Genomic DNA, 27,996 nt, shown 5'->3' with positions numbered 1-27,996 from the left:
GGTAGGAAGCTGCAAGCACTTTGCCAGGGTGACATACTCACCTCATGGAAAGAACGTGTCGAGTTTTTGAAGGGGTAGTAGCGATACTTGCAAGAGAAAGGCAGATCCTTTCTGTCCATATTTCATGGGTCCCTATGTGAACGCCAATGTAACAGAGGTCATTATTTTCAAGCCTCTGCTAGGAATCAAACCCTGGACCTCTTGTGTACTAGACGTAGCCTGACCGACCCTCTACAGAATGAGCTAATAAGAAATACTCCATAGCAGAATCGGCTGGAAGCAGCAATTTCTTACCAGGTTAACATGTATTTTAAACTTAATTTGATTATAAAAATGTGTATAGTATTGATGCAAATTGTTGAATACTTACTAAATTTATCGACGAGCTTTTCTATACACAGCGAATACATTGCACATGACAGAGAGTACAGAGACATTCCGAACGATCCTAATCGCACTCCCTCGTCGTAAAGTTCGTGTTTCACACTTCCCATTGGAGCCTGGGGGTCACCCTCGAATATCGCCTGACCAACGAAGTCTGTAAAGTACAACGAGTAACAAACCAATGACATCCAACAAAACAGGTTGGTCAGACACAAGATGGCGATCGACCGAGGCATATGAATGATTGATAACAGATACGTTTTTAACGTCACTTCCGTCGAATATGTTACTATATTGTTGACTGACGCCTCGGGGTTCGAAGTTACTGTTACAGTTTTGTCATTTTCAAGACCGGTGTCATCTGAGATTCTTCGAGCACCACCATTTTGTACAATTAATTCATCTTCCAAAGAATATTTTCTAGAAGATTTTTTATTAATTGATTGTTTTAATATTTCTCTCGCTTCGTCTTCATTTGTACTTTTTCGGCTTTTTCCTAACCTACTTCCTTGAATACTTTCGCCGAAAGTATTTTTGCATCTTCCGGTACTATTTTCGGTAGAACTTGACTCAAAGGGTTCTCGATTCTTTCCTGATTTCATTCTGGAAACTGATTGGTCAATTGAACTACTCGTTTTCGTAGACCTACTCCCGGTTATACTCTCATCCAAAGTGCCATAGCTTGCAGACGTTGACTGTTTAAGAGTTTGACTATTGCTTCTATACTCATCTTCTGATTCAGAAGATGACGTGTCTTCGTTCACAAATTTCTTGTATTTTGATTTCCCTTTCTTCTTCTTTTTTCTCTGCATTTGTTCCGCCTTGCCACCTCGTAACTCGTCAAGAGGTACTTCCTTAAAACTTGTAACAGTTATCAATACGCAAAATATATATGCAATAAGCACCAAGGTAAACACTACCCTTGTGTGACCACCAAATGACTTCCCGAAGTTTGTTTTATTCCAATCTATTCCTCCCATTATGTAACCGATGGAACCCCCCAGACCGGCCAATACGGTAAATGATGTCAAACCTGTGGAATGATCTGCTGAAATACTGATATCAAGTAAGTAAGCCCTACAAGGAGATTGAGCCGCATCACTGCTAAAATCTAATAATGCTACGCCAAATATTGTTAAAACGATTCCAGACACGTGATTATCAGGGATTTTAGGAATGTGCCACTCAGAATCTAATGTAGAATTAATTGGCTGTTCTGTTTGCGTGTCGCTTAGATTTGTATCATTAAATGCGTCATATAAACTGGTGTTTAACGTAGTTCTGTTCACATGATGTGAATCATTGTCTCCTATGTACTCGCCTAGTGTCTCTCCGTTCGGAACTAATATTAATCCGAGAATTATTCCAGCTGATAAAAGTAGAATAAAAGGTCTTCGACGGCCATATTGCAATCTACAGCGGTCACTAAGGGATCCGAGGAGCGGAACAAGAATGAAACCCATTAAGGGACTAACACACCACACAAGTGTCATAAGGGATATTGGAACCCCTAGTTTTAGTAAGATCGGACTGACGAAAGCTGTTTCCGCGGCGTAGCATAGCTCTATGCCACACACGGCTGCACTCAGACGCATCAGTTGCCATCTGGACTTTTTCGTTGCGAGATGCTTAAAATTTTTCTCACTCCCCGCATCCATCATGGTCGTCAGTCCTTCGCCGAATGATATGACGTAGGGTTGCGCTTGGTCCGTGACCCTTTTAAGGACTTGGATGGTCGAGGTGAGGAGACCGATCGACATGTTGACAGATCTGAAATAACAAAATAATATCATAAAAAAAAGTACGACATAGAGTCACACTGACAAGCAAACGTCAACCATAGAGAACTCTGTTCTAAACATCCAAAACTACCAGTTGTTCCGTAGAGATAGAAACAGACATGGGGGAGGTGTTGCTATTTACATACGTGATTCTATCTCGTGTAGACGTAGATTTGACCTTGAATCAAATGAAGTTGAAAGCATATTTTTAGAGCTGTCCCAGCATCCTCATAAACTATTTATCGGCACAATATATAGGCCACCAATTCAAACTTCAGAAACTCGAAATTCTTTCCTCAATTACTTTACTGAAAATCTTGACAAAATGCGGCACGACCGTCCAGAAACTTTTATCTTATGAGGCGACATCAATGATCAATGTAAAGAACGGAATGGTTCTCACGTAAATAGTGAACTAGGTTCAAGGTTATACAATATATCGCATCAAAACAATTTGTACCAACTCATTACGGAGCCCACACGTTATACTGAAAATACTTCAAACATCTTGGACCTTTTCTCTATTGATAATCTCAACCTTGTCACTGAAAGTGGTGTACTTGACCCCTTGTCCAATCTACATGTAGATCACAATACAATTTTCGTTCAATTAAATTTCAAAATCCATAAACCCCAATCATATCAAAGAGAAATCTGGGACTATTAGTCAACAGACATTCTAAATCTATATACTATCCTCGAAAATTCCCACTTAGATACTGTTCTAAATATCTTTGACGACCTAGATGACGTAGTTGATAATGCCACCCAGTTCATAATGAATACATGTAGAAGTTTCATACCAAATAAAATAGTCACTATCCGACCCCGTGATAAGCCGTGGATGACAAATGAAGTAAGACAGTTTTTCAGACGTTGAAATAGGGCTTTTCAACGTTTCAAAAGAGCGTAAAAGTGATATGGACAAATTAAGTTTTTTTTCGCACGCGTAGGGAAGCAAACCGTGCTAGAAAAAAATGCAATTAAACCGTTACAACGAATATATTTTCAACAAACTCAGTACCAGCAATTCTAACAACAAGCAATTTTGGTCGATATCTAAAGCTCTAATGGGAAAGAAATCTGATACAGTTATACCCCCACTTGTAGTGGATAACGAACTAATTTCTGATGACAGATTAAAGTCAGAAGCTTTTAACAAATATTTTTTCTGAACAATGCACCATACCTGACAATATGTCAAAACCAATTCTGCCACCAATAACTACAACAAACAATACTCCTGACCATATACAGACAACTCCCGATGAGGTACAGACATTATTTCAGTCTGCTAATATTAAAAAATCAACAGATCCTGATGGATTGAGTAGTTACATTCTTAAATATTGTGTTAAACCTCTAAGTAAATTATGGGCTACTATATTTAATAAATCCCTCCAAAGTGGTGTCATCCCTACTTCTTGGAAAAAATCCCAGGTTTGTCCTGTATACAAAAAAGGCTGTAAAAAGTAAGTAAACAACTACAGACCCATATCTCTACTGTCTTATACATCAAAATGTCAAAATAGTGTATAAACATATATATGACTTTTGTAAAGAACATGATATTTTAATAGAGGAAAATTCTGGTTTAAAAAAAATGATTCTACTATTAATCAGCTTGTTAAAATAGTACATAAAATTTATCAGTCACTGGATAATGGGAAAGACGTTTGTTTATTTTTTTTAGATGTATCAAAGGCTTTTGACAAGGTGTGGCACCATGGGTTACTGTATAAGCTCCAAAGTATAGGTATAGATGGAGTTCTATTTAACTGGATCTCAAGTTACTTAAATAATAGACAGCAGTTCGTCGTTCTTAATGGTAAAGTCTCAAGTTCTATGTATACAAATTCTGGGGTTCCACAGGGATTTATTTCAGGTCCTCTTTTCTTTCTAATTTACATAAATGAGATTATCCATTACTTACAATGTGATATAAGCCTCTTTGTTGATGCCACATCTCTTTCTAAAGAACTTTTAAACGAAACCTCTGTAACAATGCGTAACAATGACTTACAAAAAATATCTTTATGGGCAAACAAATGGCTAATTACTTACAATCCAAACAAAACAGAACTTGTAATTTTTCTAAGAAACCAAACATAATAACACCTACTATCAAATTACATAATATAGCTATAAAGCGAGTTTCTACACACAAGCATCTTGGTTTAAAACTCTGTGGACATCTCATATCTCTGATCTAGTTACAAAAGCAAACAAAATTCTAAATATTTTCGTTACTTTATGTTATATTATTCCTCGTTCGTGGATGGAAGCTTTATATAAATATATTGTTCGATCAACATTAGAATATGGTGATATTCTATTTGATAATTGCACGCAAGCAGAATCCCATCTTTTAGAATGTGTTCAGCGTAGAGCTGCACTGATGTGCACCGGTGCGTACAAAGTAACTAAATATTCTTAATTATTATCTGAATTTAGGATGAGAAACCGTTTAAGATCGCAGGAATCATCATCGTCTTACCCTATTGTACAAAATAAAACACAATATCTGTCCTTCATACCTTCATCACTTATGTCCACTTCAAAGCCACCGAACTAACAACTATAATTTTAGAAATATGAACACAATCCTTTCCATAGCTATTAAAAACATGATTTTGTTATCAGTCCTTTTTTCCTAAGACAATCAGAGATTGGAATAACCTACATGTACCAGAACAAATTAAAACATCCGGAAGCTTACAACTATTTCGAAATTCTCCTAAATCTTCAGATACTAAACGAAATCCCATCTTTTCATATGGCCATGGCAAACACAAAATAAATCATGCACGTATAAGAATGGGACTAAGTGCTCTTAACAAACACAGATTTTCATATAATCTTACACCCAACAAGTACTGTTTAAATGTGATTGAAGACGAAAAGCATTTCTTTCTTTACTGTCTAAAATACCAGAATGTCAGACATACCCTATTACAAACTTTATCTAGAATTATATCACCAAACGTAAATCCAGACACTGTGCTTAATTTAGTACCTGATCAGCTCTGTACATCACTTATTAACGGCTCAAACTCTCTTGACCAACAGACCGATACCCACATTTTTCAGTCTGTCTTTAAATTTATCGAGGGAAGAAATCTATTCAAGTAGACTCTCTGTCTGTCTGCCTGTCTCTTCCCCCTCCCCTCTTTCCCCCGCTCTGTCTGTCTGTCTTCCCCTCACATCATATCTCTGTCTCTCTTTCCCTCTCTCTGTCTGTCTCTGTCTTTCTTCCTTCTTATTGTTCTCCGTTTATTTGTCTGTTTGTGTGTGTGTGTTTGTGTGTTGTGTGTGGGTGTGTATGTGTCATGAAGTGGTGCGAATGACCAGTGTAAATGTTCATGCATTTCCTGTATTTTGTACTGTATGTTAATAATGTAAATGCTGTACCGTTCACTTGTTTGTTAAATGTGAGGAAAACAACTAGTAGCCCTTGGGCTGTTCGTAATCCTCGTGAAACAAATAAAGAATTATATGAAGCAAACGTCAAGGACAAGACAACAAAAACTACGTCATGATATACAGTGCATGTGTCCAGTATTCACTGACAGAACACAAAACATAAATTCTATTAACAGGAAAAACGAACGAGACACATGAACTGGCATAAGTACTTTTAAATCTCGTCACTCAATAGGCGAAGGCAAATAAACCAGAAGTTTCTCCTAAAGCATTTAAAACGTCTGAATAGTTTCATTAAAATCAAAAGTCGGATACATTTTGTTCGAAACACACAGAAAAAATAATCCAATCCATATACATTAATTCACTTGATATTTTTAATGTAATTGCGCAGTTTTGACATACATGTACATTCCAAGATGTTTTAGAACAAATACGAGCGTACGTTAAGAACAATTGTCTGTTGGACGTTCAACACTTTTCTGAATTCACCCTCCAGTTGGATACCTACTTAGAATATGAATGTTTTGTGAATAAGGTGTTCGATACCTTACTGAATTCGGAATTGTTGAAAAAAAAAAAACCGGGAACAATCATATTCCTTTTAACAGTTTACCAGAATCCCTTCTCAAAAATGCTATCTTCTGATTTGATTTGAACATTTCATTGTATCTATTTAATAGCCACGCTACTATTAGGGTGAATAAGCCCCAAACGCCCGGACAAAGTAAATATAACATCCTAAAAGTAGCATCCCGATAAAGAATTTTGATATCATTATCCTTTCATCTACAATCACAGAAAGCAACAACACTATACCAAGCTATTTATTTTATTTTATGTTGATTTTTTATTTACCACAATAGTTAGGGTAACATGACGTCAGACGAACATTCATTAGCGTCGTGGTTCAATAGAATATTTCCCAATGGTACCATGATGGTAAACGTAAACATGCCTTCAGCCTTCATTAACCTCCATCTTCTACACTATGTGTTGTAAGTTAGTAAGTATGCAACAACTTTCACTGGGAATAGTGATGTTTGGAGTGAATATCGAGTCAACTAGAACATTTAAACATTGTAGTAGGGGAAGCAAGAATGTTGTTGTCAAGTAAGGGACAGATCATTATCTGAAAATGAAAATAATCACCCTTGTCATACATCTTTTAGAAAGTCATCCTTATCAGTCTCGTTGTAAGTAAAGATTAAGCTTAGTGCTAAATGAAGGGAGTCTGTAGTGTTCCTTGTTTGAGAGTTATACAATCGGCGTGGTCAGTAAATATTTTGCCATTTAAAGAATACATGTCTCCGATTAATCTGAAAACAAACCTGATGAACTATCCCAAGGCCATTATTGCCATTTCTTATATGCTTTTTAGTAGAATTAGCCTCATAATAAATAGAAAATGTGTAGGCCAAGCGAAGTGCACATTTTGTTAGAGTTGTATCAATATCAATGTCAGTTCAATTCTGTCTCTTCGCTAAGCGATTCAGTGTCATCATTCTAACGACTTCATTTCTAAACAGTTTGTAATGAAAACTTTTATTAAGATCAAGTACGAGAATACCTCGAATATGTTTTTTTTTCATGGTTCCAGGGGCCACTGGTACTAATTATTGAACGTTGGGAAAGAATGACACAATATGCATGCGTGCGGGCCATGCATATAATGATATTTTCTCATTCAAAATATTGTTCAATGTCCATTACGAGCAGGATTAATCACATTGTGTGTTTTCCTCCATTGTTTTCTGGAAGGGGTCAGTCGGTAAAATTTTGCTTCCTGATAGCAAGCGATCAATTTTCCACGACTGATTTAGTTTAAGCTGTGATTCTCGCACATCACCGTGACCAATTGCTACTTCCGCCAAAGAATTGGCTTGTGACCGGGGTGACCGGTCCGCTGGACAAATGGACAATGTCTACTCGTCAAATTATTCAATAAATTTGGCTTAGCCTTGCGTGTAGAATATAGTTGTAGTACATCGAAGAGGCATAGTAATTTAATTTTGTCCAGGACACGTCGGATATTGTATATCTCCTCACGCCAGTCAGAATTATGGGGCCCCTAAAGGGGATGATATTATTCCAAACACGCTCTAACATTAATTTTATCAATATGTTTGTGCATATGGACTGTCTGTTTACAAGATCACAAATTGAATAACTGATGTCGTGAAATCCATTGTATTGGTCATTTGATGCTGTTAAATAGACCATTTCATCTGTACATGGCAGGCTCTTATTAAATGGTCTGACTAAGGTATCAATGAAGGAATGTTCGTAGCGTGGTTAGGTACGATAAGATAGGACCAAAGCCATACGTAAACACATTGTTGTTATATTCATGTTGATTGATACAAAAAATACCGGTTTGATATAGGGTTCCAAATCAGCTAAACATAGGATAGGCTGAAAAGTGTCCAGCAGGCTAGACAGATATTTTATGCCGGCATTCTCTCATTTATCTATTCACATGCGATATGCTTAGTATATTTTAGAAACTGTTTTCTCTCACCTTTCAATAGCAAACGTCGAATATCAAGAGTACACATATCACAAACAGGTACGAATTCAACGAAGGTCAATACTGCAGTAAGAACCCGGAACATTTTAACCACAAACCTACTACCAAATTGTAGTGGCCGTCGATGGTTGACACAACCATAAATCATTTATAATCCGTTCTTGTTGTTCAAAGATACATCATACCAAACTCATTAGCGTGCCGTGTTGTTATGTTGTCACTACCACGACACTCACTGAGGCAGACATGGTGTTATGTAGATTTGACTGAGTTTTACATTCATTTTATTTAACCTTTAATATAAATGAAGCACACAACTAATAAGAATGCATTTATACTTTTTATAAGTTACTCGGCCATTCTTAACTCCGTTGCAGAATTTGAATCCAAAAATAAATCCGAAACACTATTTAGAGTAATTTTGTTGCGCAGACCATTTTGATTCAGCAGTTAGCATTTAAAATGGTAAGGTCATTTCTTTTTCAAATACGAACATTACCATAGTTAACTATTCAACGATCGTGCTGACAAAATATAACCAGACATTTTTGGAAACCAGAGAAGGATTCTTTATAGAATTTATTTTTTCTTCGTCAGAACTTTTTAAATATTTATCAACCTGTGCGGCTAAGCACAACATCAAATGTGAAACAGAGTTGATACCAAGTGCACAGGAAATTATTTATTGTATGATGATTGGTTAAAAATACAACTCAAGGCTGAGAAGAAATCTACAACCAGAAATTGCTTGCAATAGCCAATAAACACGAGCCCGTACCCAATAAGTGGATATGTTGAGTGTGGCAAAGACACATGTAACCGATAAATGGACACATTACCAAAGGTATTGAATACAACATGTGTCTAGCGGGTTCTTTAAAGCTCACACGTTGTTTGTTAAGCATTCCGTTTCATGTTTCCTACATCGGTTATTCGATATCTTAAAATAGCTCACACAGACGGATATCTATCAATCATTTCTCAAGGTTTTTGAGATATTGAAAACTGTACATTTTAATAGATCGGTATAGACATAAACTACGTGTTAAAATCAATATGAAAAGGCTCGCTAGATTTTTCTCCTGGATATAGTCTGTATATCGCTGAACAGATATTAACATTACACATTGTATTTAATATAAACCGTTCTAACTAAAGGTGATTCAATTCGGTTAATTGTTTATTTACTCTATTATCGTTTTCACATAAATCTTCTTGCAACTAAATGGTTTTCTATCTGTCAGTTTATTTACGACACTGATGAATACAGTTTCCTGTAAAGAGTGATGTATAATGATTGAGCTTGTTCATGAGCCAAGCAATAACGAATAATTAAGGAAATTTTTCATCGGTAAACAATCACACGATGATGGGGGATTGCGGGATCTAGTATAATAAATGTTTATATAAATCAACGCATCTCAACAGGCGATGGACCGTCTCCTGGGTTGGGTTTGCTGTGTACGCTCACTTTAAGCCTATCTTCAGGTTTACCCCGTCTATGCTTCTTTTTTCAAACTCAATTAAGTGGTTATATACCCCCTTTCCCTCCTGTTACAACAGAAGTAGAACCGAATTAATATATTCAACTTTATGGCCCATGGCATCACCGATGAGTCCTAGAAGGACAAAACAATTGTATGATGCAGTGTTATTCACTTTGGCATAGTGTGTCGATGACCAAATGCTATAGGCGCGGTCATGTGTGTGTCTAACGTTCATCTTTCAGGATACAGCGCCGTAGACTTTGCTGCAGAACATTAAGTTTATAATGATTGCTGTAACCTTAATAGCCACATTGATATCTTTGAGTCGGTGCCCGGGTGGCGCAATAGACAGCACACTTGCCTTTTACCAAGGCGGGCGGGGTTTGATTTCTTGATCGGATGTGAACAGGTATGTGGCAGCCTGCCCGACAACGCGGGTTTTCTTCGGGTACTCCGGTTTCCTCCCACATTAAGCTCCACATTCATTTTATAGGTGCAATTTATTGCGAGTGTGTTTTTGTCTTTGAAGGGGCTTTATTGTTTCCATGGAAAAAATGATGACATAACAAACTGCGACGTCATACAATGTAAATGATGACATATATACGCCACACATGGCTTTGTTAGAAATACGCTTCTGCTGGAGTCGAGTTGAGTGTGAAACAATAGAATAATCATCTCTACATTTGAAGAGAATGACAGGTCATTTCAAACCATCGGAAAAATATTCATATTTGTCTATCTATTGGCAGAGCCTCAGGTTTGCAGTCAACAATATTGCTCTTCGGGATCGAAATTTCTGTCATAGCCTCAAAATAAGAAAAATAAATTCTTATATATATCCTTGGATACACCTATTATACTTTTCGCCCTTTACCTCTCCAATGGTTAATCATCCTACAACGTATTAAACTCCCGCCATTTCGCAAAAACATAGTTCCCTCCCTTTTCCTGTTAAAGCATTCTTTTTTCAATCCACTCCTCTCTTCTCATGTTAGCGTCTTATTTTCTCTGTCTACCATTTTGTCCCATGTCCTATCTGAAACATCGTCTTCTCTTTTTTGACAGATTCTTCATTTCCCCATTCTTAGCCGCTAGTTTGCTTAGTAAATCTGATACAGTTTTTATTAGCTGCCAAATGCTCTGTACTGAAATGTCTGTTTATAGAATATGCTAATATTTTTCACATCATCTAAATCCATGACAAAACGTGACGACTCCCATTTAATGGCCATTGACTGTTTTCTCCTCAGTAGAAACATATCAATTTCCTCTGCTAATGGTACATGCTGCAGTCCAATCTCTACTTATGGGCCTGTATTCATGAAAACACTCTTATGTTCAAAATCAGATGCTGCGATCAAGCACAATTTCTTATTCTCATAATAATTTGATAAAAATTCAACTAAATTGCCAATAAATTTGAAGAAACATGGAGAGACCGAATGTTATCCCTAATGTCTACAACTGACTTTTGGACTGGCACATGATTTAAGCAAGAGATAAGAAAGTTGGTTTAAGCACATCATCCATGGTTGCACATGAGAACGGTTTATGAATGTGGGTCCAGGGCTTGTTCTGCGTATCATGTTATTGATTACTTTGCTAATGGTTTTTTTTCTCCATATTATTCCCAACAAGTGATTGGCCAGAAGTGCATCACGTGTACACCGATAAAAACCGATATTGACTTATGAGAATTATGACATGTCTCCAAACAATGCACTGTCCCGTTTCCGAAGTTTTTTGGTTGTGTTTTTTTTTGTGTGTGTCAGATTGCTTACATCACTGTTTTGAAAATAATAAAACAATTGTAGCCTTTAACTTCGGTCGATACCCCGATTTATCGACCCGATAAAAGATATATTGGCCTCGGACTGCGTCCTCGGTTAATATATCTTTTCTTTGGTTGATAAATCCAGGTATCGACCTCAGCCAAAGGTTATAATTGAATAGTATCTGCTAGATATTCATCAACGTTGAAACAATGTTACGTTCGTCATCATAACCTTTATTTTCAGCAGCGATAATTATTACCTTACGCCAGTGAGATATTGGATTCTTTCAATGGTATTGTTCACTATATGGAAGCTATTAGAAGTGGTTTCTGTCATATTGTGAAGGGTTCACGTTCATTATTCACTAGAAAGAACAGTGTTTTCTGTTCATTTTATTCAATGCCGGTTATTTTCTGTTAAGCGCAGATGAAGCGGACATGATCAAACATGTTGTTTTGCACTTACACTGCGGTTACTAAACTGCATTTGTAAGTAATTTAAAAAGAATAAAATGAAATATATAATAGCGGAACACTGTAGAAATGTGTTGAGGAGCCAATTCAACTGGGCGTGCAGTACTGTTGCCAACTGTGAAGTAATTGTTTTTAACCATATTTACGCTATCAGTTTCCCATGCAGAACATTGTCATCATATGTCGACTTTGAAATTATATAAATAGACAATTATAAATATCACTCGTATGTTAGAATATACCGATATTTTGCGGTTGTGCTTCTCACTCGTGTAATTATCTGTATTCTGCCATACTCGGAACACATATGTGATATTCATTTAGAAACCATTCTTTGTCCTCTATATCCGATATACTTAAAAGCGTTCGTTATCTATCAGATACTTAGTGAACCAATACAGTTACGGACTTACCAGACATGGCCGTGCTACATTTGGTAAAGAACTGTTTACCTGTACGAATTATCTGGTATAACCTGTTCATGTTTGTGGTGGTCATGGTGTTTCAACAATTTCCTTTTCTTCCCATTGCGACTTTTAGTTCTGATTCTCTGGTACCTGCTTTTCTATTCTACTTTATCCTTTATCCGCTAAGTTTTACAGTGATACAACACGATATCTACCAAATGGATTGAATTAAAAGCACGAGGAATGACGCCACTAGCATCATAAACGTTCACTGGAAAGAAAGTCGTGGTTGTGTCTTAATGTATGACAGAAGGACATAAAGTCTGATATATAATTACTGACAAATATTGGAGAAGATAATGATGATAGTGTCGTCTGCTAACGCAGAAAACGGCGGGAAGAAATGACAGAGTCTTATATCTGTTGATATAATAAGTATAGCTTGTAGCACTAAAGTTGCCACCCATTTCACCACGATTTCAAATTCTGTCAATATTTTCTCATCTAAACTGAATAACAAAGCAACGCTGTATCATGAATGAAGTTTCTTAATTGAACGAAGTGTTGCTGTTAGCAAGACCATTATTGATTCGTATACCGGTACGTAACTGAAGCCTCACTTGAAAGACGTTGTACATGAATATATCTCTTGCAAAGTATATTGACCAGGAAAACCATCAGCTTGCTTCGGTATTGCTGAAGGTTGTTAATCGAAACGTGCACACGAAGTGAACTAAATGATGTATTTTGTCGACTTAATAAGGAGGTAGTATGGCTCTATGAAATCATAGGAGAGTTTAGACTCTCACAATCCAAATTAATACAAATAATTTGAGATACGCGTATAAAAACCCACGTTCATTCCTCCTTTACAGTTATTGCGGCTAATAGTAAACGACGTAAAAGCATTACTTCACTTATTTTCTTATGTAAAATGATTTTCAAAAATGGTTTTACATACTTTAACTGAAACAATGTCCTACTTGTACGTCTTTGTTGGGACAAGCAGTAAAACAAAAATTGACATGTGACAAAATATAATATATACAAGTTATACTCATTTCTGAGAATTGCTTGTTTCATTCCATTTAATCTTTCTTATCTTAGTTTTGCATATTGCAAACGCCTACTCTTCCTCGCTTTCCCATTTTCTCCACAGATGTTACACACTCAAAAGTGCAGTCTTTAATCAGGAAGGGACCTTGGTTGAATTGGTTAAGCCTCATCTGCAACCACCCCGCCTAAAACCGTCCTTAGAGATCTCTGCCAATTTATCATGCTGTCTGTTTCAAATTACGACAATACCGTTCTAGCTTTATACCCACAGGAAACCTCAAAACTGGGAAATGATTGATGTAGTCATGAAATTCCTCCAATACTGAGCAAAGAATTAATATAATGATTTCTCGGTTTGTGTTCATTAATAATTCTTCAATTACTGATCTGCTTTGCTTGTTGTCTGAAGTATGCCATGAATGACAAACGAGTATTCGCAACGAGGTGACGGAATCGAACGCTCCTCACTTGAAGGCGAATACAGCCGATAAACGGATTAACGAAGCACGCCGGTCCGTATGTTCATTTGTAACAAACTACCGCTAACCACTTAATGTAGATCAGGTATTGGAGAGGTCTTCGGATGTACAAACTAATTTCGGTAAGGTGCAATTGGTTTAAATTTGAACAAATCCCGTCATGGCAACACACTAGCTGTATGTTACAAGTCGGGGATCCACTAGGAAGAGTGGCAGCTCTAGTTACCTTAGCTGAATGCGTAAAATACCGACATTCTGCCGTTGATGGCAAAAGAGCACTTTTCTCGGAAACACAGAGTTTTGATTGTATGGCTGTCTGAATATTTCAACGTTTCGATAGGGACTGATACAGTGAAATGTCGCATGAGGAATATGTTCATATGTTAGAACTAGGCACGAATAAATGCTTTCAAGTATCGTTGTTTATGCTGTTTTATGTAGTTAAGCAGAAAAAGCTTACAACAAGTTGAGAGAACAAAAAGCTAACACGTGATCATAACAATAAAATGGTTAATACACGTACACGTTACCGACGTCAGTCACGTGTAGGGGCCCAGAGACCTGATATCCTGTAGAGATCTACAGATCTGTAGCTTGTCATGCTGTAAAATGCAACTACTCGATAGGACCTTCTGTAGCCCTTCTGTTTTAGTTAAGATGCCGTGAACCTAGACATTTATGATCTATTATTTAACTTAAAATATTAATGCTAGTAGCTTAGTTTCTCAGTAGTAGCATCGAGTGATTTGGTTATGTCAGTCCTTCGGATCGGAATGCAGCAAAATCCGGAGTATGGTGTATGTAACCCCTGCTCAGGTGGTACATGTAGTGGTGTCTCCATATTATGTGGATTCTATTCAACGTGACCTGGGACATCCAGCATACACTGGTTATTACTGATAGTTGGAGTGGCGCCTTTTATGTGATCAAGTCATTCACTGGAACATGGCACAACATATAAGCTGTATCGAGCTTCATTATGGAGACTGTAGCTCAGTTATGCACTTAGGTGATTTTTGAATTTTACGAGGCCTTATCATTGAATTTGAATACGTTCTTTGCATACTACAGTTGTAAAGATATTCAGTTTCAAAGAATAAATTCAAATTATGCCACCTAGACGTTTAGCCTTGACAAATATATATTATGACACTAATATGACTTCACAGCGGTGACCATGAGCCTGTATGAGATTTAGAAAACACATTAATTCATAAATGTACAGGCAAGTTAAATGAGCGTCCCTACCACTGATTTTAACCAATGGCAATCTTATTAAAATGTAACTAATTAATATGTATATTAGATAAACCTATTATAGTGATCATGCCTTTAAACATAAAATCTAAAAGTGTTTGTAATGTTTGAGCAACAGACTTAAAGGGTACATAAAAGTAGTTGTTTAAGGTTAGTTGTGCTCTCATGCACATGCTGAAATAACACCAGGTTTAGGCCTAGCTTCATTATTAACTTGTCTCAAAATAATCATGTGTCTATTCAAGCTAGTTTACTTGAATTAGTTCATTTTTACGTAATGCATTTTTATTTCATGTCTTCATCCCTCAAAATTGAGCTTAAAATATAACAGTAGCATAACACATTGGCTTTGCCTCATAATTCAGGCGTAAGTATGTACGTTATATGACACCTTGCCCTCATATAGTTATTTTTTTATTGGACTGCTACACAATGAGCTGCTCAAACGTAAATCTACGATGTCCCATTTATAAAATAATTAAGAGGCGAGAAAAAACCGCCATTTGTATAATATTTTGGATATTGCGTCAACATGATATCACTTGCAATCTTCACTTGCCATCATAATTACCTTTCAGGTGTATGCATGAAATAGAGATAAGGTACCTTTGTACATGTATGAGGAGGACATCTTGAACTTATACTTATATATGCTAAATATCATCCCACAGATCAACTACGCCACCATGGTAGTCATACTACAAGTCAACTCTGCTACTTTGTTACAATTTAAAGTAAAACTCTTTTTGAAAATGTTTTTATTTATTTTCAACTTTTGTCAAAAAGATTCAGTTCGACAAAATATGATATTAATCATTTAAAAATAATTGTCGGTAATTTCAGGTGTTTATTTAAGGCACCCATAAACCTCATTCGGAACGCCCTGTTAAAGTTCTTTAACGTATTCCGAACGGTATATATCATCGAATCACTTTGCCTAAAAAGATGTAGTGCCAAGGCTGTTTCAATTATCTATAGTGATAGATGCTTCGTTTACAGACATACGTGTGTATTCAGTTCCTTTAAATAATTGATTCTGGCCATATATAAATCCATTTAACAATGTACATTGTCTGGTAGGTATTTAGATATGTTTAGATACCCTATAAGTGTCGCCTAGTTCGACCGTAAACAAACACTCACCACACTTAAACACTCTCTATAACTGCTTCCGTTTATAGGGCACTATTCACTCTGCAGGGAGGGATACATTGCAATACTCAGATATACATAGGCGTATCATACAAATAAACACGAGCTAATGAACTATCATCTTAATTCATCTTAAAAGAAATTCCTGTTACGTTTTGGCATAGCTTCAATACGTTCTCGTCGTTCAATGAGAAAAGAAGAGATTCTTGTTCTGTTTAAGCTGCACACCCTCACAAAAATATGGCTGGCAATAAACTACCCACCACCCTGTCTTGTTTATAGCACCACCGGACAATTGCTCTGTCACGCTTCCGAAGTCTATCGTCTTTTATTTTTAGTGTTTGCCTACACATTTAGACCAGGAACGCAATCAATACCATACCATTCATCGTGGTTAAAGCAAGTCAAACACGCGAAGTATACAACGCTATCGTGGGCTGACTCAAGTGTAATTATGTAGCTAAATTAAAGGTGTGGTAATGGGTATTCAATAATAGATAAAATGAAGAAGTTAGACGATTGTCACCAAAATATTTCAAATTTAGTCACTTCGTTTCAATTTTTTAATGCAAACTGGCAAGTAACGCATCACATTTTACTTTTATAGAAAGAATTTTAAGTGGGACTTACTCTCGAGTACATGCAATGTTTCAATTATTAACGAACGACCACAAATAAGATGTTGGCTTCAAGAGCTGCCTCAATACAAATTATATTAATACAATCTGCTGAGCGGTACGACTCTATTATTTATGTATTTTGCAATTACCCGATCCGGTCTTTTTTAATCGGTCTCTCATATTCGAAATCCTTCAGTGTGTCAATGGTAATCTATGCACTGCAATTACTACATTGATGACTTTTTAAAAATGCACCATTATAAGTGTAACCGATCAAAATTGCTTTATGACTTTACAAGAGGATCCTACTTTAACTCTTCCTTGTGACATGTGGTAATAAACATGGAGACATAACATCATGGAGGATGTTGCACAAATTCAACGCTTGAAGCCTGTTTGAACCGACAGTCACGCCTCTCTGGTAACTCGGGATTTCACGAATTAAAGACGATAGATACCCTTAACATCAGTAATATCCTTTTCAGTAATATCCTTTATAGAATGTCTGTCTAAGCTTACATACCAGCGTACTTAGATACATAAGTACCCCAAATATATTCTAACAGTGCATCCAAGCTTGTCAACTACAAGCCAACGCTACAGCCGCTGAATTTAGATGACTCGTCAATCAACGTACGCGTGTGTTTGCTCCACGTCCCTTACAACTATGGCCCCGCTGGACATGTAGTAACTTGTGATCTAAATATCATTCACAATGCATGGCGTCATGTACAGGAGGTTTGCATGAAGTGTCCTTAGTTCGATGACTCCACCTATATCAACTGGAATGTGAATTTCTCTGGAAGACTACACCTCAATATGGCCAGAACGAAAACATGCTGATTCTCATAGAGTGGGCAATGCCTACCAGGCCCATCACCCTAAAAATAATAAGATACGTAAGAATGTTATGCCCACACTCAACTATTTGCATGAGTGGTAAGAAGTTGTATATACAGAGAAAGAATTTGACCAATTCAATCAAGCCAATTTACAAACTTCACACTTACATTCTTAATAACAATAAATCAAGTGTACATTCATATTGTGAGACTGTATAGTTAAGAAGTGGAATAAATGGTATGTGCATTTTGAAAAACTCAAAAGAAACTTTGATTAGTCTTGAAGATTCTTTTTTAAACATATTTTTTCAATAAAAAACAACAACATTTGTTCACCTCAAATCAAGGACACTACAAACTCGTCTACTTTTACTATGTTCCGCGATCTCTACCTACATAACTGATAGGGTCGGCTTAGTAGTAAGCTGTACCATCAGCGGCAACTATTTTGACTTTCCGATCGTGAACTTTCCTTTCCCTTATATTAAGATTCCTGCTCTCCTACTCTCGTTGGTTCCATGTTGCAGTTGATTTTATATTCAAGAGGTTTTTCCAAATATATTGACTTCTGTGATAGATGTCGACTGCTGACGGACAATTTTACAACAACAATTTTCATTGGGAAATTTTCCATTTCTTTTTGTTTTATGAAGGTACTTTTGTATTATGCAAATCAGTATGTCATATGTTTTTTTTTTACAAAGCATCACCTACAAAGTCTCGATATGAGGACATGACATTACTTTGGTTTGTCGTTGATATACATGGCGGGTGTCATCGATAATGCACAAAACGCTTATCCTTCCAGCACGCATGGGCTACCTCCTGTGTCTTTGCCAGTGTGCCCATGTACATTGTAACCCATTCCTCTGCTCGTATTTTGCCTTGGTTTTGTCCATTGTAAGTTTTAGTTATTGTTTTGTTGACACTTTGGTATTTTTTTCAACTTCTGTTCGAATTTTGTGTCAAAAAGATTAAATTGAAGTTAATTACGTCATTCAATTGTGACGTAAAAATAAGGCAATCGTGATATTCTTAATGAACTGGTCCATAGATCACCTTTTGACCTCACTTTGTCAACGGATGAACGACAGCCCTTTACAGGGCTTTAAATATAATATTTTTGTATTTAGCATGACACTTCTAAATTAAGACTTTATATATATGTTGAGGAAAATCTGGGAAAAATACAAGGAGTTGCATATGCGTTTCCAAAATACATCAAAAAGACCAAATGTGTCGATTTTGATCAAACATCTAGGTCTTAGGGTCAAGAAATGTTCACGTGACACAAGGACGGTAGACGGCGGAAAGGGTACTTCAACAAGCCTCAGACAGACTAGAGTAGACGTATGTTATCGTCCATAAAGGCCAGTAACACAGCCCACAGACACACGGACACGAACCGTCCATCTGAGCCAGTAGACAATGATAGATTTACACAAAAACCGGAACGTACACTGATGGATACGACAGACACTCAATGTCTAAACGATCATACATTAGTCAAGATCTGTCCTCATACAGATCAAACATAATTCCTTTATATGCTGTGATGACAAGGCGGCTATACCAGGTGTGCGGTGCCTAATGTATGTTAGCCGTTGAATAAATTTGAAATGCGATTACTCTTCGAGATTTCTTACATGACAGTGGTATTATACAATTGTACATGTATGTATAGATGAAAGCTGAAATACAAACGGCTGGTTGTGCAGGACAACAAAATTAGTCAAATTAATTTTCGGAACGATCCGCTCTTTAACGCATAAACCTTTACACATAAACAGGAAATCGTGTAACTGTTATATTGTATTACAACAAAATTGGAATAAAATTTATGAAATACCCTCTTTAAATGTGAAAGTCAAGAGATATAAATATACTATTAAACGTAGTTTGTGTGTGGCAGCAGCGACATATCAAAATAACCGGAGCGAGCTAGAGATGTTGAACCATGCGGGGTTAGGTTTGTCCTTTTGTGACAATTGAAATGAGCATCGAAATCCCTCGAAATAACTTGTTTATTGGCAAATATATGGTAAAAACCTAATCTTATTAAAAATAACATCTAATTTATTGAGTATTAGAATTGGTAAAAAAAAAATGTAATTTTTTATGGTACATTTATACATTATATATGAAATTAATAAATTCAGTATAATGTGAATCTCACAGAAAACGAAAATAACTGATATAGTCTGTGGCATCTAACGTACAGACTTTGCACGTTTCTGGTAGTAATTATCATCTATAACGTCATGTAATTGTGGATGTCGCTGAACTCAGCTTTCATCCGTTGACGCTAGGTTTGGCTACTGAAACTGTATAAGACTAACATAATAAAACGGACTTAGCGGATGAATTGTCTGAATCGTTAATAAATGGGTAAATATTCATGAATTAGATGAAATTATATACTTTATTTGTTTTGGGTTAAACGTTACCACAACAGCAAAAAGTCATATGAGAACGAGTTCCTAGGGGGACACCATCAAAGAAGGAGTATAATGAACAAAGAAAATAAACAGAAGTGATCTAATGTTTTGCAAGAAATGAAACGTAATACGTCGATAACAAAGACTCTTCATGGACAGGCATTAGTCGCCTCCTTAAATTATCATACATGGTATACTTTTTGGCAACATGCATCGAACTTACTAGACCAAATTGTTGTTATTTCTTATGAGACATATATACAATTATCCGTTCTTGCATATTCTTGTGTCCTTTTCCGTTAAATTAGTTTTATGTCAAATTATAACATAAATTAGACTCAAAAACATTTTCACATGTAAAATGTACTTATGAATGCTTTTTGAATAATCTATGAAAAAGTAGTTAATAAACAGAACATTAGAATAGAACGTGTCCCTTTTGCTATCTTAAAGTGCATTCACATGATGGATTAAATACTATCAAACATATGCATGACTAAATGAACATTGCATATTTAACATAACCAATTTTAAATTTTCAAATTTACTGACAAGCTCATAAAGTTCAGAATTGAGTATGAACATGATAGGCCGGTGTGAAAACTTTCGTTTTTCCTGCATGTACATATAATCGTGTAACAACAACAAAAATCACAATGACTATTTAAGAAAAATTGGCAAAATGACCATGTTCGTATGTTACATTCTTAAATATTGCTCACTAGTCTAATATTATTATAACTTTGACACTTACGCGTAAATCGGATTATTTAGTATGTCATTGTTCAGCCTGTTCTTATGATCTTGAGGTTCTTTATAGGTAATATGTCGTTGTTTTTATCGTATAATACCATGTTACCTTGCGGGCTAGGTACCTTGCCATTGGTAATTGCTATTGGGTATGTATGGTAAAATCGATTTGAACTGTGGAAAAAAATGGTAACTAATGACAATAATAATTATGTATTCATATATCATATTTTTATGAACTTTATACAACAGCTGCAATACTTTACCTATGTCTAAAGATAATATTTTTAGACTTATGCTATAATGATACATTTTATTGAAAAAAACTCAAGGGCAAGATTTAATCGACTCGGAATACGTTCTATGTTAATTTTAATTGATCTTTAGTACCACAGATCATTCCTAAATGGACGGATTTGATACGCGGTGCTGTGAACTTGTTTATTTGTTTGTCTCCCTGCATTTGCATGCTAAATATTTTTAGACTGATGCTATAATGAGACATTTTAATGAAAAAAAATCAAGAGCAAGATGCTTTTGACTCTGAATAAGTTCTAAATTAATTCTTAAATTGACCTTTAGTACCACAGATAGTCCTAATCGGACGAAATAAATACATCATACTGTCAAATTGTTTTCTTGTTCGGCGCTCTGCGTTTGCAATCTTAGTTTTTAAATAGGCACTCCCTTCTCCGAGGATCTAGTGATAGGCTTCCTACATTTGCATACTGAAGTGTTTAATTGGTGCTTCCTTCTGCATGTTTGTCGTGTTTATTTAGCATTACAGGATGTTGACGCTGCTGATGGACTATTAGTCCTCAAGGTTAGCCACAACCTCGTAGATGGAACTTATAAAATACTAATAAATTGTCTGGTGTATCTGAAATTGTAGCATTGCAACATTATAAAGTGTTGAATGTGTTTTTGGGGAAACTTCAGATATGCTTGTTTAGATTATTTTAACGTGTAGTACCACGGATTAGCCATAAAGAGATAAAATGGACATGGTGTAATATCTGCAACACCAAAACGTTAAAATGCATTGTTTTAGCAAAGATATTTGTGCTGTGTACTACTAACATCAATGTTAATTTTCTCATTTGTTTGTCGTACAAATGATACTATATAGCTTATGTTATGTTGTTAACCAGCCAGAAACAGGTTAACCAGGAAGTAACAAAAACATCAAGAGTTGTGTACAACGTTTCATCAGCTTTATTTGGTATGAATCTTGTCATGCTAACCTATTCAATGTGAATCCCTTTGGTAAGTGTTTCATGTTTGTTACCATCAGCTGTTCATTAACACCACTAGATTATACGTATAGATTTATTTATTTTGATATTGTTTTTTCTACATAAAAAAATGCTTCTCTTCTTTGCTTTTACTTCACTGACCTATATAATACCACACTTGTCGCAAGTGATTCTATTCATTCCATACAAAAATCAAAGATGGTTTTGTTCTGAAAATATCGTTACAGAACATTATTTTCATGCTTATTGTCTTAATTTGTCTTAAATGGAGCACACACACGATAGTCTCACCGACCAATTGTACAGTTGTGGGATCGCACAACGTTACACGATGTGCGGTGTGCGCACGATGTGTGCACGGTGTGTGAACGGTGTGTGCACGATGGGCGAACGATAAAAAGCTGGACGATCATTGCTTGCGCACATCTGTGCGCACGATGGACGGACGCTGTGCGATAACAATCGTGGTTGGTGTAAATTGAGGAATGCCTTAACAATTTATACGGTTTTGTGTTTAAACATATAAACTTGATGTTTACGTATGTTTCTATATTCTAGCAACATCTATAAACTTATATAATTATCTTTCTGTCTATACATTCTTATATTTAGAAATTGTGTTTTCTGTGTTTTTAAACAAACTTAATCGTCACATGTAAAATTACAACACAATCCCGTATACAGGTAAACATAACCACTTTGTACATGTACCTGGACCGTAGTTTTCTCCCCGCCTGGGGCACTTACGTAACTCGTCGGGTAAGGCCGGGGGTGTGAAAATCCAGGTGAAGGGGAGCTATAGGCAAACGAATGCAAATAACAAATACTATTCATTACGGTCAAACGGTATCGCATATCAGCTCTGTGTGTCAGGCACTGGTCAGGTAAAACTCCGGACACTCATAAAATTGTTATTTACCTGTTCTGTTACCTTGGAGCCAAACCCATTCTTGACAGCCTAACGGTCGCTGTAATACTGTGTAACACGCATTGTGAAATTGTATAATCTTGATTATTGTGATGAGAAATTACAGATATATACACAGTGTACATTATCGCATACAAGCCTTCCGTATTTTTGTCATTCCGTAATTTTGATCTACAAATGATACCAAATCGCACAGTTGTGCGGAGAGAAGCGCACAACGGGGCGAACGATTGCTAAATCGCACAGTTGTGCGCACCATGTGTGGACGATGTGCGGACGGTGTGTGAACGATGTATGCACGGTGTGCGCACGCTATTTTTGGTGCGTTGTGCGGTCCCACAACTGTACGATTATGCATATGTAGAACCTCAATTAAAATGCCAATGTTAGGCTAACAAGACCTCGACCAACCGCCTCGATCTATTATTCATATCTAGCTAGTATGAGAGTAATTCTGAGAATCATTTATGCTTTGGTCGGGAAACAGGAAAACGAGCACAAGATGTTAGATATGTAAACTACTATACAACGTCGGTAATCGATACGCATTCCTTATACACACACGTGTATACGTCATATAAATTATAATCGATGTACGTGTTTTATACACACACGTGTATACGTCATATAAATTAAAATCGATGTACGTGTTTTATAAACACACGTGTATGCTATGCACCTTATGAGTGTGACTTGTTGAATTACAAAAATAATGTAGATGAATATTAGTATGATTATTTATCTATCTGAATTATATAGATTGTGTATTTAATAATTGAAATGCACCGTTTTATCCTTTTTAACCGTATACAATGTAGTTCCATTCAAACATATCACCTGATGCTCCTTAGGGCACATTAGGTTTATGGTCGGAACTGTGTTGCATAACATCACAAACGACGAAAAATACATTTCAAATTCTATATTTACAATACGTATATGGACGTCATATGCAACAATGATTACTATATTGAATCGTACGGGTAGTTTCTTTCGAGTCATGATGCATTGCAAACCAACTGTTTTACAAAATGTAGGAACAATCATTTTATTTGGCAGTGAGATGTGTTTTCTACAGAAACAATACCAGGCCTGTCGGGCGACACACTTCACTCGAAATCAAATTCACAGTTCAAAATATATCAAAACAAGAAACAGCCCTGTCAATTCAAACACCACATTCTGTAGAGACGAAGCCGTCAAGCAAATATTAGAAACACTAAATAATCAGCGTCTTGTGATATTTAAATCAAAACTTACAAAAAATATGTTTCATAAAAAAGACGCATTTTCACTAAAATTACATGACCTGCTTGACTTCGGCACAAGTAATTCTCTCAGTTTTCATTTAGATTTAAATATGTAAATGTGCCTTACTCTTTTATTAATACAGTATGATTTTACCAAATGGCAGTAGGATACTTCTCAAGCAGTACATATCAATGTTGTATCATAAACTGGAAAGTATATAAAAAATGATGTTTATGCCATAGAATATTATACAGTTATTGCCTTTATATTTCTCAGAGATAAATCACGTTTCACGAGATTAATAAATCGCAAAACCAAACCCTGATTAATAGGAAGGGCGCTCAGGATCTTCTTTCTCTACTACAGGGGCATTTAATTGTTGTCATATCTACATAAAAAGAAAAACCCAACACAATTTTCAAATTATCAAATCTACGTAATATTGTTGTCTGATGTCTCAGTCATCTGAACTGATCACTTTTACACTCTAACTAACTATTCATGACTGGGGTACCTGAGCGCAAGAAGAAAAACATAATTGTGGCTTTATTTATAATTATTGCAATCAACGCAGCTTCGATTCAACAGTCTTATTTGCTGATGAGTTACTTGTAAAATCCACACACCTTGGTAACAATGTGTTAGGTTTAAAATACACCTTGGTAACAATGTGTTAGGTTTAACATACACCTTGGTAACAATGTGTTAGGTTTAACATACCCCTTGGTAACAATGTGTTAGGTTGAACATACACATTGGTAACAATGTGTTAGGTTTAAAATACACCTTGGTAACAATGTGTTAGGTTTAACGTACACCTTGGTAACAATGTGTTAGTTTTAACATACACATTGGTAACAATATGTTAGGTTTAACATACACCTTGGTAACAATGTGTTAGGTTTAACATACACTTTGGTAACAATGTGTTAGGTTTAACATCATTGTTCAATCATTCATGGTGATATGCAACACAACTTCGTACAGACATATGTGATACAGCAGAGTAACTTCTTATAATATGTTAAAAAGGACTCTATTACAAACAAAAATGTTACCAGTAAAACTCTTACAGTAAAAACAGAACGCCCCGACGTGTTTCCGAGTGGAAATCAATTACACGTAATACAATTTATTATTGGTTTATAGCAACATTTCCTGCTGATAAATTCATGTTATGTCCAACTGATATAAATGAAAATAATACATGTAGTAATGCTACGTTGCTCAAGTGTTATTTTCATAAACTAAACACTTTGTGAACATCAAGAATTTTTACTATAATTGCTGTTGCTTGAACTTAACCTTCTGTATGATCACTGGAAAAATTAAAAAAAAAAATGGTGCATAAAGTTTATTTATATTCCTCTGATAGCATAATACTAAAGATATTTACCAGCATTTTCACCACATTGTTTTGTTTTCCGAGACATTTGAAGACTGCACGATGTCTTAAAAATGAACATGCCGAAAATCCATAACAAAAGAGGTTTTTCGAGGTTATTTTGAAGGATTTTTGAGGGGGGTAATTATAGACATTTTACCTTCCTTAATGTTGATTACTGGTCCTAATAACCGGATGAAAGATAAGCGATTTCATGACAATTGTTGTGCAGAATTTCATTTATAAAATAGATGTATTTTGTTGCAATATACACAACAACTATAGAAAATAATACCACGTTTCATAGCCTGTGATCTCGTGTATAATGTTTTGTACTTATCATGGTTGAAAACAAATGAAATCTCACTCCGAATGAGCATTATATACACAAATAACTAAAGACTGAATGCTTCTTTAAAATAGACCGCTATGGGTAGGCTTTATCAAGAATCAAGAATTTTTCAGAGAAAATATCTGTAATTTTTAATATCAATGAAAACCTGTCAGAATTGTACCAATGGATGTGGCGTCACGTTAAAGCGTTCCGAAACGTATGAAGAATACAGCAAAGAGGGAAACGGTGCCCCTGAAACCATTAACAACATTACTATCTTACAATGATTAGCTTATCAGAAAGTAATATATGTTATAGTGGTATTTCATATAAACCATATAAAACGTACTTGCAGCTACAAAGCTACGGCCTGTCTCGAGACTGTGTAGTTCACCAACAGATTGACATGTAACTATATTGATATATGTACGTAAACACTATTTTAAATACCAAAAACTGAAACACATACATAACTTTGAAAATATTGATTGTAAATTTTAAATTTCAAACAAAGTAAGCATTTCACCACACCTCATTGCCATTTTATCCATTTAAGACTCGATTATCAGTGGTGTTAAAGGTCAAACTAATACAAAATTCATAACTGACTAAACCGATAACGTTCTCCTAAGGTTTATGAAACTAGAAGTACAGTTCTGGAGAAAGAAATTTGGCTCGAGAACAAAAATTGAGTCTGGGAATAAAGATGGTGCGGCAGCTTTTGGTGTGACGTAACCAACTTATTAAAGTCCTGTCTGATTTGCTATATAAATCTATCTTTCATTTCACTCCTTTTTGTCTAATAATTCAAAATATGAATTCACAAATTCCAAAATGCATCAGAATTTATTTATTATTTATTATGCTATTCTCTGAATTATAACAATAATTTTAGATATCTACGTGCCGACATATCCTCTGACAATTTGTGAAGAAATACCACACGTATTTAATAATGCATATCAAAATCACTGACACGAACGGCGGACGTTACCGTAAAGTAAGTAGATACTACATCAGGTATCCTCTATATTCAATCGGTTATGATTAGGTTGACTGGCACCAGTATTACGTTCGACACTTAAGTAAAATAAGGTACACAAACCGGCGCAAATAACCCCTGGTGTTACTTTGTCAAAATATTGACAAAATATTTTTCCTTTTAGATACTACAAAGAAAATTGTTTAACCTGTCGTACGACGTGTGTGTAAACAAAGATTACCTGTACAATCATGCAGTCATGCAATTGTCTATCGACCGAAAATAATCATAATGTTTACGAAACAATACCATAATAATGGTCCAAATTCTAAGATGTATGGTTTACAATGGGGAAAAACAGAATCAATATGTATGAACAAAATTATTTAAGTTCAATTTTAGGTTATTGTACATGTATGCTATGCCCATCATTAAATCGCTTCTAATGTAAACTTACCTTAGAGAATGTTACTGTCTGCGAGAGGAAATTTCAATGTATCCCTGAGCTCGGTCGATGAGCAGAATGACCAATGAACTAAATGTCAATAGAGGAGTTCAGAATAATAGAGGGGTTCAGAATGTATTATCTCAGCGCGTGCAGTTTCGCGCCATTTCCAATCGATCACGCTGGCAGCAGCAGTTTCGATGCTGCCACAATTAGTTATCCAGCAACAGATTTTCAATCAAGACGTTTTTGTATCACCGATCGGCGGACGAGCCCTCTTTTGTGGCTTCAGAAGAGACAGCTGTATGTGTTAGCATTAAACATTCATCTGTGTTAATTGTAGTCTTATCTGCGCGCGAGCATTCGACAGTGCCGCCACTGTCATGGCGCTTTTAGTAGCACGCGCTAGTTTCGATTTACAGTAAATCCCTCTTTACCCCGTCATATAAAATTAAACATGCCAATTTAAAAGAATTTTGAGACATATATCGTTTAAAACAAGTTTTTTTATAATCGGTAACATGGATCTAAACCTGAAGATCACAAGCATTTTGAACCT

At 35.8% G+C, this 27,996-nt stretch overlaps 1 protein-coding gene across 1 annotated transcript in view; it reads right to left on the bottom strand.

Moving 5' to 3' along the window:
• The window catches only part of LOC110448014 (proton-associated sugar transporter A-like), a 42,461-nt gene extending 14,958 nt beyond the window's left edge, over positions 1 to 27,503 (bottom strand). Inside the window, exons 1-3 of the mRNA XM_021494039.1 lie at positions 27,450 to 27,503; positions 1,016 to 2,154; positions 371 to 745 (exon numbers count right to left, since the gene is read on the bottom strand). Of these exons, the coding sequence (XP_021349714.1) occupies positions 371 to 745; positions 1,016 to 2,144 (1,504 nt within the window). The 5' untranslated portion in view covers positions 2,145 to 2,154; positions 27,450 to 27,503. The remainder of the gene's footprint in view (positions 1 to 370; positions 746 to 1,015; positions 2,155 to 27,449) is intronic.
• Positions 27,504 to 27,996: the final 493 nt, after the last annotated feature.

Source organism: Mizuhopecten yessoensis, unplaced genomic scaffold, assembly GCF_002113885.1.
Source record: "Mizuhopecten yessoensis strain PY_sf001 unplaced genomic scaffold, ASM211388v2 scaffold3781, whole genome shotgun sequence".
Classification (NCBI taxonomy): domain Eukaryota; kingdom Metazoa; phylum Mollusca; class Bivalvia; order Pectinida; family Pectinidae; genus Mizuhopecten; species Mizuhopecten yessoensis.
The sequence above is the reverse complement of the archived record's forward strand: the minus strand, read 5'-3'. Positions and strand labels throughout refer to the sequence as shown.